This window comes from Hydra vulgaris, chromosome 12, assembly GCF_038396675.1.
Source record: "Hydra vulgaris chromosome 12, alternate assembly HydraT2T_AEP".
Classification (NCBI taxonomy): Eukaryota; Metazoa; Cnidaria; class Hydrozoa; order Anthoathecata; family Hydridae; genus Hydra; species Hydra vulgaris.
This window is the reverse complement of record NC_088931.1, coordinates 56,061,028-56,074,126: the sequence shown is the minus strand read 5'-3', so window position 1 is coordinate 56,074,126 and position 13,099 is coordinate 56,061,028. Positions and strand designations below refer to the sequence as shown.

The following is a 13,099-nucleotide window of genomic DNA, read 5'->3' as shown; positions in this document are numbered from 1 at the left end:
TGGGTTGGGATTATCAGGATCCGTGTTCAGTTTTTAAAGCTGAAAATGAATAGACTGAAAATCTTTATTTTCAACTTTTTTGTTTCTTTTTGATATTAGAGATGTAGGGGTCTTTACTAATATGTATTTAAATGGCTTCTAGTTTAACTATACTGTTTTCTTTCTTATGGTTAATTTAAGTGAACCAATAACTGAAATAATTAGTAAATGTGTTTATTTAAACGTGAGTAAACGCATTTAAAACGTTAACTTCATTAAATATAATACTATCTTTACTGTTCAAAATAAAATAAAATTAAGCAATAAAACAAACAACGAAATTTATTGGCATCAGATATTTATATATTTATAAATATATCATAAAATATAAATATCAATAAATAAGTAATTATTTACAATAGTTTTTTATTAAATAGCTAATTTTTATACTAATAAGTTTGCATTATTTATTATATTTTAGCGCTGCCTCACTAAATCTTTTACTTTTAAAGAAAACAAAACTTGATGTTATATTTTTTTTTTTTATTAATATTAGTATTATTTTATTAGTATTTTATTAGCATTATTAGTAAAAAGTCAATAATTTAACGAATCAGTCAAAACGTTTTTAAAAAAGTATTTTGGTTTTGAAACTTATAATCTAGCTTTAAAAAAATCAAAAAATCTCAGTCATAAATCATACATCAATGAAAACGTTTAAAATTTTCGAATATTTCAAAACCCAAACTTAAGTTTGCAATGTAAGGAAAAGAAAATAGTTTTGGACATTTTTAGTAAAAGTCTTTGACATTAAAATTAGGTAAAAGTCTTGGACAATAAAATTTTGTCCATGAAGTCATTGGACTTTTACCAAAATTTTAATGTTTAGTTTGCATATTTTATTGTAATATATACTATGATAATATTATATTGTAATATATACTATGATAATATTTTATTGTAATATATACTATGATAATATTTTATTGTAATATATACTATGATAATATTTTATTGTAATATATACTATGATAATATTTTATTGTAATATATACTATGATAATATTTTATTGTAATATATACTATGATAATATTTTATTGTAATATATACTATGATAATATTTTATTGTAATATATACTATGATAATATTTTATTGTAATATATACTATGATAATATTTTATTGTAATATATACTATGATAATATTTTATTGTAATATATACTATGATAATATTATATATAGTACTATAGTATTAAATATATTTTTACTTAGTAATATAGTGTTATTTAATTTAGCTAATTTTTTTTTTTTTTAATATCTCGTTTATCTTTTTTTAAAAATTTCTTTCATTTCTTTTTTATTTTTTTTATATTTCGTTAATTATTTTAATATCTCGTTTAGGGAAAATTGAAAGCTAAAGAACACGTCTTAGAGGGATTCTTAAACATGCCAAAAGCATTTATTGGATTGTTTTCTGGTACTAATATAGGAAAGGTTGTGGTAAAGGTTTAAGTTGATATGGGTATTGACAACATAAAAATAATACCAAATAAAATAAATTAGACACACTATGAAAATAGCATCTTAAAAATTTCTTTTTTAAATAATTTTTATAAATTTGTAATGACCATTTTTTAGCACAGCAATATATTATGATTTTATATTTTCTCATTATTTTTTAATACCAATTTGCCTGCCCTTCTTTGGTATTACCTTATGTATAAACGGGCCAATCCGCATCTGTTTCCATAACTATCACTCGTTGCGTAGGGTAGATTCGGGTAATATGAACAGCTAAGTAATACGAGCATACCAAAGGATCTCTAAGATGTGAGCAGTGAAGTTCAATTTGCTTTGTATTTTTTAAATCGACTTAGTGGTGATAACAGGAAGCAGAGTAATTAGAGTAAACTTTTACGCAGCAATTAACGGCTCTCATTTAATTAAAACGCTATTTAATTTTTTGTGTTGTCAAGATATTATCATTACATATGAAAGAATCTGTGGTGCAAAATGTTGAAATATTTTTTCATAAAGATATATATAAGAGCTAGAATTTCGTTCCATTTTTGTTTAGAAAACAATGTGTATTTCTAGTATGTATATTGTTCTAGTTTGAAAGTTTGAGTTAATAAAATTGTAATGATAACGAATTTTTATTTTTTTTTGTGCATAAAATAAAGTAGAATTGCTTCAATAAAAAGTGACTTTAAATTTGATCTTTCAATGAACAGTTTTTTTAATAACGAATCATAAAATTCCGCAAATTAGTTCTAATTTTGAGGTTGGTATTTTTTTACTTAAACGTCAATTTTTTGAGCTAATATAATGTGCTTATATTTTAAGTAGTCTGGGTAAATTGAGCATTTTCGCTACTTTTTTAAACCTCTGTGTTTTTAAGAAAAACTTTTGGGTGCCCAAATATTTGAGCGAATCACGAGAAGAGATCCCTAAAAATTGTTTATTTGCAAAGATTTTGGATCCAGCATAATTATCTTTTTAACTTAATTAAATTTCTATTATGCGATATTGTTTTTAATATTAAAATTTGTTTGGGCTTACTATTTTTTGTTTGTTCTATTCCTCATTAAGTTCTAAACTTTTGAAGAAAAAAATCACTTTTTTTTAGATTACATAAAAGCAATGTTTGATATGAGCATTCAAACATTAGCATAATAGTAATTATGATACTAAAGCGGTGTTTAATAAAAAGTTGAATCAACAAAATCTAAAAGACGCCAAAACAATTTTCGACTTTAAATCGACACTTGGGGGTGGTGACTATTCATTTATACATTTTATTCCACATTACAGTATTATATTAAGGTTATTAAAAACATAAATATAACACTGATTATAACCAAATTACTTAATATCGATCACTCAATTTTTACCGATAAAATAATACATTAAGAAATGAATTATGCTATGAATTTATCATATTACATGCTGACTCTAACCCTAACGCAATTTCATAATGTTTATAATGTTATGAATTCAAGATATCATATTAAATTTTTGTCGGATTTTATAAAGTCAAAAAGACATCGTTGTATTTAAAATCAGCGTTTTGAAATTCTCCCGCGAAATACGAACGATAAAAAAGCACGTCACCCGCACATAAACCAAAGAAACCCGAAATATATGGAGTCTGGCCTTAAACCACCTAAGAACGATTGCGCACCTCTACTTAATTTATGTCATGTATAAGCCGAGTATAAAGTGCAGAATAAATAGCCTATTAAAAACTAGCAAACAGACAATCTCTAATGGACTTATTATAAAAGGACAAAAATAGACTTCGACAAAGCACTAATTGCAACAATTTTAATTACAACTATCAAAAATGAATTGTCTATAAAAAATGTTTGTCTTTCTAGACAATCATTTTAAAAATGGACACTAAATGAACAATCTCGATTTTTTAATGAGGTATAGAAGATCTATTTAATATATAATTTGGACTTATAACGAGTAATTAAATTTTCACTGCAGCATCGTTTCAAAAACTGAAAACGAGCACAAAATTAAAAATACAATTTTTCTAACAGAAGTTCATTTTTTAATTTTTTGTCCAGCGTGTGCTGTTGATTAAAAAGTTAATGTCTATTTAAAAACCTCAAAATGGACTATTTTGTGCTCAATTGAAGTTCATTAATTACTCAGTTCAGTTGTTTTTCAATTCTCAGTGAATGTGCGTGAAAATTTATTTTTAAAATGCCCTCTCCAGTTTGGGATTACTTCAAAAAAGTTGAAGGTAAGTTTATCATTTAAAAAATTTTCCTTAGTCACTAAAATCTTTATCACCTTTAATAAAATTATTTTAAAAATATGTGATCAAGGAGTTGTCCTTTATAAAATGTGGATTAGTAAGTAGAAGATTCCAATAGGTGTTAAAATTTATTTAGGTTTGTGAATAAAACAATAGTAAAAAAAGAAAAATGTTTTTTACTTTCATTTTATTGATGAATATGCACGCAAGTTTTAAACAATAACTAATCATGGGCAATGATCGTCATTTAGAGTTTTGATGTCATTTCAATATTTTTTTAATATTATAAATTTACTACATAACAATCTTCAAATAATACGGTAATGAAAGATTTCTGGTTTTATGAAATCAAGTAAATTTAGACAAAATCATAGACACCAAATAGACAAAAAATTATGCTTTGTAGACTTATGAAGTGAAAATTATTTTTTAACTGAGCAATCTTAGGACACCATCAAAAATTTGATAGACACAACAAGGACAAAAAATTAAACATTTGTTGTGTCCATTACAACATACAGAATTGTCTATGTCTGTGTTGTAAGTCTATCCATAGACTAGTCTGGTTACTATTAAAAACCGGAGATAAATTAGATAGATGATTAATTAATCATTCGTTCGTGACGTTCTTTAATTAAAGAACGTCAAAATTAATAATAATACAATAAATAGAGTAAAAGCGGATCAAACCGATCACTGAACAATAAAAGTCAAGTAACTATGATTTTTTAAGTTTTTTAAATATTTTTTTTAAATTATATAAAAAATACCAACAAGCAAATTATTTATTATTTTTTAATTTTTTTTTTTTAATTGTATTTGAAAATATGAAAACTAGAAGAAAAAAAAATGATCGCTCTTGGCAGAAAGTCTGTTAAAACCGATCAATATAAAATACATTTAACATTTTATATATGTAAATGTATATACTTTTATATATTTTTTATATACCATACAGAAATATGCTATATATTTTTTATATAGCATACAGAAATAATAAAAGATTTAAGGTTTACATTTTTTACAACAAAAAAAATCTGAACCCATTACAAAAATTTCTGGCAAAACATGTTTTGTTGCAGAGCCAAGTATTGCAATTTGGATTCTCACATGACATCATGTCCGAATGTAATTCTTTTTTACACTTTCTGCATTTATTAACTTTTCTTCTTTTGGCTGAAGGTGTTGTAATCGGTTCTATATTTTGAGTTACTTTTTTTTTCTGCAGGGTTTGGCAATGGCATTAATCGTTTTACGCTTTTTGGCTTGTTTTTCAGCTAATTTGAATTGCTTAACTTCTTTTTTTTTTGAGATGATTCGCAACACCGTGTTCTGTAATACATTGGCCAGCAGTTTTTGGAATATTAGGTTGCCTCGATTTTTTTACACAAGACTGATTTTTTTCTTGAAAAAAACTCCTGAGCACATTTTCCTTTTCGATTTTCATTCTCTCTTGTAGTGCTCTGTACTTGTCGAACCTCGAAGCTTCTGTTGATGGTTCAGAAGATAATGCTAAAGACTTTATTGTTCGCAATGGCGTTGAAGACGTCGGTTGATTAAACGTTTCGGAGATAGCTAATGCTTGCTGATTGATTTTATTTTTGTTAAGTGGAAATAACCCAGTATATTCAAAACCAGCAATAGCGTCCAAACGTGTGAAACACTAACCGCTCTCATACACCTGTTTGAGCAACGTAGGAAAATTTTCTTTATCTAAGTTTTTGCATTTTGTGTCTTTGTAATATTTGGTAAGAACTGCCTTTCACACTTGCTTAACATGGCAATAGACACCTCTGTCCAGTGGCTGAAGAATGTGAGATGAGTGGGCTGGTAAACAAATCAAAATTGTATTTTTTTCCCGACATAGCAATACAGCTGCTAAACTGACATGAGACATATGTCCATCAAGATGTAAAATATGAGGACCACTAATAGCTTGACATTCTGGTATATATACTTCCTTAAACCATTCAATAAATGTGTCATGCTCCATTCAACCAATTAGAAATTGAATATCTGGTGCCAGTTGGACCACTTAAAGCCCACTTAGCTTTAAAGTTTCGTTTTGCTTTGTATACCACGAATGTTGGTGTAAAGTATCCATCATCAGTACAGCAATTGTTCACTGTATAATGGATTTTTTTATTGCTACCAGTGAGTTTCAAAACACGCTTTGCACCTTTTCGACATACTACAGTTGCTTTGCCTTGATCACCACAGAAACCCGTTTCATCGCAATTCCAAATGTGACAACCAGAAGTTATCCCAGACAATTGAAATTGTTTAGTGACTTCAAAATAATTATCAATTGTTTCTTGCGTACAAGAAGCGGCTCGGGCAAATGCTAAAGTATGAGTTTTTCTTGTGGAAATTTCTTTAGACCATCGGTTTATCGATGCATAAAACCAGTCTTTGCCAGGCCTGTCGTTTTTAAATAGGCCTGATTGATTTGTACGAAGAAGGTAACCGCATACGAAGTCCATGAAATCATTTCGTGTTAAACCATAACCCCAATCACTTAGGAACTTAAACGCATGCACCATAATTGACTCTGTTTGCTGTGAGAGTACGGTTGTTGATCCTGATCCCTTAAAGCTAGCATTGTTGTTGTTCTTCCGACCTATTAGAGTTGAGAATGGAATGCCATATTTGAATGCAGCTTTTCTGATTAAAGTATTTTCTTTTTATATATAATTTAACGCAGCTTCTATATCTTCTTCACTGCAAGCCTTTTTAATTGATGTCATCCTAAAAATGCGATATTTAATAAATATGGTTGAGTCATTCTTGTAAAATAATTTTATATAGGAAGAACCCGAAACTAACACATGAGAAAATCCAATAACTTAATTCTTCTAGGTACCTAATTTAAAATTTCACATACTACTCAATATAGGAATTTAAAGTAAATATGTGAATGATTGGTTATACCAGAAAAAAATTAATATTAATTTTTCTTACTTTTTTGTCTAATTTTTAACTATAAAACAAACAAAAATTATGTAATCGGTATTAAAATTAAATTTTCTAGATGATAGAGGTAAAATTATTTTTAAACGAGTTATGGTCCCGAATTTTTACGATAGCAAATAAAAGAAAAAAGCAAATTTTTACGACTCTCTTTTAAACTTTTATAAAAATCAAATAACTGAAAAATGACTTGGATTTTATTTTGACACATTTGAATAGAAGAGATTATTCTCTTTTTCTGGTGTTTTTATTTTTTAAATATTCTTTTCAGTTCCGGTTTTATTTAAACTTTTCGATCAGTGATCGAAAAAATAGTATGATCGGTTTGACCCCCTTTTACTATAATTAAGTCTAATCAAAAAACTGAAAAATTACAAATTGATAAACATAAAGAATTTTAATTGTTAAGTGTAGAAGTGTTTAGTTATATTGTTTTAACAAGTCATTGAAAAGCTTGATTGTCAGTAAGTGCATAGGGAGATTTTAGATTAGGAGGTGGTTTGTTCCATGAGTTAATATTTTGATATTTAATGGGTTTCCTTATTCAGCAGAATGGTGGAACAACTAATTTAAAGTTACTTATAGAGCGATAATTGCAATATGTCAATGTTAGTTGTTATGTTTTTCAGTTTGACGATATAACTGTTGCTTTTAGGAAAATAAGTGAATCATTTTATTACTACTATTTTTAATACATTATATAATACATATGTTAACATTATCTTTATCATTATTGTTATTATCGTTGTCACTAATTGTAAACAAACTTAAAATGTAAAAACATCATCTAAAACTTACTTATTGATTATAATACATAATAACAAGTAATAATAATACATTTAAACAAGTCTTTTCAGATAACATAACATAAAATTAAAAAAAAAACAAAAAACAAGCAATTATACAAAAGTTAATGGTTTGTGAAATATAAAAAAGCATTTGTTATTACATAGCAAGTAAGCTGAGATCAAAATTGAGGAAAAGAGAAAAAATATTGCTTTCATTTAATTAAAGTTTACATCTATTTCAAATAGTATTTAAAAAGTCAATATTTGTAGCTGCTAAAGCATGAATTAATTAATAAACGTGCAGCTCATCTTCAGTAAAAGATGTACTGTTTGCAGCTGTAGAAACAAAATACTTGTCAATTCTTCTCTGAAAAGGAGTTAACTAACAGAGCCTTTTTGCATGCTGACGGCGAGTTATTCCAACCGTCGACAATACCATTTGTAAAAAAGTTGTGACAAGCATTATTATATGTGAATTCAAGCATTAGGACGTTGGAAGATGATCTGCGATTTTGTGGATTATGCCAATTGATAATCTTAAAACCGTTTTTTAGTTTAAACTGTTGGATCAAGTTGCTACGTATTGGGTGACAATATCTTGTAGAAGAGGACACTGAGTTTTGCTAAATAGTCTTCTGGCAACCAATATGGCATTTAAGCCGTAGAGAGGCACAAATGAACTTTGAAAAATGTTAGAGTCACAATCTGTACTATTTTGGAATTTTTGTTTAAATTTTTGCTGTTGTGAGCCATCACAACCCCATTTTGATAATATCCCTAAGTTGCTTCTTTCTTCTTCGTTTAAGATTTCTAAAACTTTATCTAAATATTCACACAAGCGTCTAGATGTGTGGTCGAGAATATCTTGTAGTTTAATTTCACAACACATTTCTGAAACTGTCATTGACTCTTGTGGCGGATAACATTGTTTTTTGATTCTTTCAAAAGCGAATAACATGGATAAATATTTTTGTTGGCTGCATGAATTATTTCATATTGTCTCCTTGTCTTACCAGCTTCCACATAAATTGATAATGCTTCCGATGGTGTGTGTGTTTTTTATAACATTCGTCTGAATGGAATTAAAGTTTTCTCTATATTTTTTTGGCTTTTCCGGTGAACAGCTAATATCTTTCATTATTCTAAACGCTTCACAATGTCCTGCATAACACTGACTCATTTGGGCAACATAGGTTAGTTGTTTAGAAGATATTTGGTCTCTCAAAGCTTTTGTTCTACGTCTCTTGCTTGGCGAACTCAACACCTCGATATCTTTTGATGGTCGACCAGCCCTTTTTATTATGCAGGTGGGTAATCTTATGATAGCATTGAGCCATAGTTCATTGTGCTCCAAAAAATGTTCTTCTATATTTTTAGCAGCTATCCATTTTTGTTTAAAATGAAACTTGAAAATATTTAAGGCGTTTTTTAGTAAACTTTGTTAATTTTCAGTACATTTTGTAATAATTTTGAGATGATCTTCTAAAAACACAAATTTGTCATCAATTTTTTTCTTTGGACATTCTTTCATAACATCGTAGAGTCCTTCTCTAGTCATCTCTTTCATCATTGGTTGGGATTCTGGAAAAAAAAATCAAATAAGTTTTTATTCAAAAAACAAAGTTTTTGTCGTATTATTTAATCAAAATTAAATTTTAAAAAAGGAAAGATTTACGTGGAACTTTTTGTTTCAAAAATGTTAACTAGAATAACTAATGTTTAAAGTTACATAAAAATCTTAGCTTAATTCGGTTTAATTCATATACGAAAACAGTTTTGAATATAGTATTTACAAAAAAAGACCTAACATTTTTAGTCTTGAATATATATTAACAAAAATCTCACTTTATTAAGTAAAATGAAGAAACTATACATTTATTTTGCATGTACATACCTTCTTCTTCAACGTTCATCGTGATATATTAAAGGTTACAAGCATACAAGCAAAGAGGTCACGCGAAGTCCGGGTTTTAACTACTGTTATACCTGGAAAGGGGGAGTAGGCAACTCTAAAATTGTTGTTTAGTGATTGTAGCCTTTATAAAGCTCTCATGATATATAGTAGGGTGCAGTGAATTTTAGTTTTTTTTACAATTCATTTAGTCTGGGTGTGCAAAAGTTGTTTATTCATATCAGAAATACTCTGGAAAAATATCAATGCTCTAGGAAATTATCTTGAGGTGCCCCAAGACCTTTAAAATTTTAATGGGTTCCTAATATTATATAAAAAAATTTTTTCAAAAGTATGTCATGTTGGGTCTCAAAAGAAGCAAAATTTTATAAAAATTTAAAAAATAACAAATATTTTATATAAAAAATTGTTATTTTAAAGTTTATTGCAGAAAAAATGACCTTTTAAACTAAAAATAAAAAAAGTTTATTTTTTTGATAATAATTTCAAAAAAATCTTAAATAATAATTTTTTTATAAAATAATTGTTGTTTTTTGAAATTTTTATAAATTTTTTTTTATATAATATTAGGGACCCATTAAAATTTCAAAGGTCTTGGGGCACCTCAAGATAATTTCCTAGAGCATTAGTATTTTTTCAGAGTATTTCTAAAATGAATAGACAACATTTGCACACCCAGGCTAAATAAATTATAAAAAAAACTAAAATTCACTGCACCCTAATATATAATTAATAGTATACTTTTACAAAATTCTTATAATCGACTTTTGATCGATTTTTACCTTGAAATACTCCACTGTGCACCGCGTTATTTAATAAGATATTTTAATCGCATACTTAGTATCTTACTGATTAAGTATGTGTATTATATATAATTTCTAAGAAGTCATTTTATTTAAATGTCGAATAATAATAAGCGTTGAATAGTTAGCATTATTTAATTGGCGTTTGGTAAGACGCTGTATTTGAAGTTTTTATTTGTTGTTTTTTAATTATATTGAACAATATAAGAGTATATAGAGCTATATGTAAAAAAAATATCTCATTATAAAGTAAATGTTTCATAACGGACAACGGGATTTTAAAGAAGTTATTGATATGACACTTTCAGGTATTGTGCAAACTCCAAAATTTAGTACCTTCATGCTTATGTCAAATGAAAATGCTAACTTTAAAATGTTTACTAAATTTACTCCCAGTGAGAGGGTAATGAGTTAATAAAAGGCCTTTTTTGGTCTTGGTTGGGTAAAATTTCCACCCTTCCCAAAATAAGGGTGTTATAATTCTCATTTGACATAAGCATGAAATATATAAGTTTGGAGTTTAAATATGACACTTTTAAGCATGTTGCTTAAAAGTGTCATATCTAAATCATCCAAACTTCTGCTGGCATTCCTGAAATATTTTGTACTGTGTATTTGTTAATTTCTTTATATTTAATGCTACTATTAAAGTTAAAATATTTTTTTTTTTTTTTTGAGTAAGAGAGCTTAATCCAATTGTAAAGCAAATTCTTAAATGAAAATGTTGTGTAAAGTACTGTGGTGACTTGAGTCTGTGAACAAAAATTCCCCAAAATGTTTGCCGCACCTTTCCCAAATGTGAGGTCTCTAAGTTAGTAAGATTTTTTTTTTAACTTTTAATCTTAAACTGGTTTTTAATTTTATCTACTAAATGAATTAGTAATCTTTTAGTGTTTTGAAATTAATGACCATGTTAAGTTTCTTTCCTCCAACAAATGAGGGGGTTGTAAGTTTCGCATAATCATAACTTTTGAATTCTAAAATATTATCAGATGAAATTTTAAACCTATTAATGAACTTAAATTTAAATTAAGACAGTAAAACAGTAAAAATTTTATTAACTAGTTTCGCTTACATTTGTAGTAAGTGCACCAATTATTTTGGGGTATTTTGGTTCCCAGGCTCAATCCAAAACAATTTTTTACATACCATTTCATATGACATTAGCATATTTAAACTTGAGTCAAGATTGTCAAATCTAAAAAGATGCTATATCTGAAACATCAAAAAAAAATTCCGCTGGGCCTGCAAAGGGGTTAATTGATTCTAAAATAGTTAGAGAATAAAATAAACTAGAATATTTAGAGTAAAACTAGAAAAACTATTAGAGTAAAACTAGAAAAACTATTAGAGTAAAACTAGAAGTAAGACTAGAGTAGTTAAAATAAAATAGACTAGATTAGTTATAGATTTCCTGTACCTATATTCAGTGCTCGAAGTGAGGCGGGATGCCATCCCGTTACCTTTTTTTAGAGTATGAACCATCCCGCCACTTTTTATAAATTTCTATTCATAACAATGATTAGGCAGGATGGTATTCATAATTTACCAAACACCATTGTGTTTGGTAAATTATGAATACCATTGTGCAGATTTTGTTGGAAGATTCTATATTGAAAATTCAGGGCTGACGACATGGGTTTCGAAGTTAAGGGGCACAAAATGAAGTGGAGGGAGGGCAATGCCCCTCTTAGACATAACCACCTCCCTCCCACCTGTTGTTAACCCTGGTTATACTAAAATGTATTTCTATTAGTCTGAGAAAAAATTCAAAAAATTTCCTAAAATTCAAAAAAAAATCCTATAAATTGTAAGATTTATAAGTAATATTTTAATTAAAACTCTTTTTTATTCTGAAAAATTACTTTTTATTCTTATCTGTTTCCGATGAAGTGACTAGTTCAGTTTAAAATGCCTAGAGACTCTAGACTAAACAGTGTCATTATAAAATGTGTAAATATGTTATTACATTTGTAAATATGTTATTACTGGTATAAAAATTAAAAAAGTTGTAACAATAGTAATAAAATCATCAGATCGCTTTGTAGACCTTAAAACCATTTGGTCTCAGATCTTTCTTACTCTATCCTCCCTTTTAATCTGGCCCTGTGAAATGGAAATTAAAAATGTATTTTTTTGGCTCAAACACTACTGTATTATTTCTAATGTTTTAGTTTATTTACAATTAACTAAAAGAAATAGAAATAAATTAAAACACTATTTTTAAATGACTTATTTAATATGCTTATATTTGCAATGTGTTCCAGTATAAAAGTTTTGAATCCTGTTATTTCATTTTATTCTTTTTACATTGATCTTGTGTTATGTATCTTTAAAATTACTTCTTTATTTACATATTGTACAAGTTAGTAGTTTTATGCGGTAATTTAGTTGCTTTCTAAGTTATATTTAAAAATTAACTTAAAATAGCTATGTTTTATAATATTTTGATCTAGATGTCTCAAAATAGCAAATTAACTAAAACTTGGTATTACAAAAGTGCATTCGATGGACTTCCTAAGGAAGATGATTTTGAAATGAAAGTCTCTGATCTTCCTACAATAGCTGATGAGGGTAAGAATTTTTTTGTTTGAAAGTTAAATAAATGTATTTGTTATTGATGATTTGGGGTTTGCAATTTTTTTGTTTATAAAGATAATGTTTTTTTCATTAAAACCCAATAATCTGAGAAAAACAATATTTTGGATTTTTTTTTTTTTGAAATAATCTTTTTGATTTATCTGTATATACAACTACATCAAATCAGAACTCAAAGCATATTGTGATTGAGAATCGCAATAACTTTTTGCACCTTCTCGATTATTTCTTTCTTCTTTTTTTTTTTTTTAATAAGGCATTTCTTTAGGGGTCATC

General features: G+C 27.3%; 1 protein-coding gene across 1 annotated transcript in view; it reads left to right on the top strand.

Moving 5' to 3' along the window:
- Positions 1 to 13,099, top strand: part of LOC100199266 (prostaglandin reductase 1) — a 94,936-nt gene that overhangs the window by 69,353 nt on the left and 12,484 nt on the right. The window contains exon 8 of the mRNA XM_065813786.1: positions 12,682 to 12,799. Coding sequence (XP_065669858.1) covers positions 12,682 to 12,799 — 118 coding nt within the window. The remainder of the gene's footprint in view (positions 1 to 12,681; positions 12,800 to 13,099) is intronic.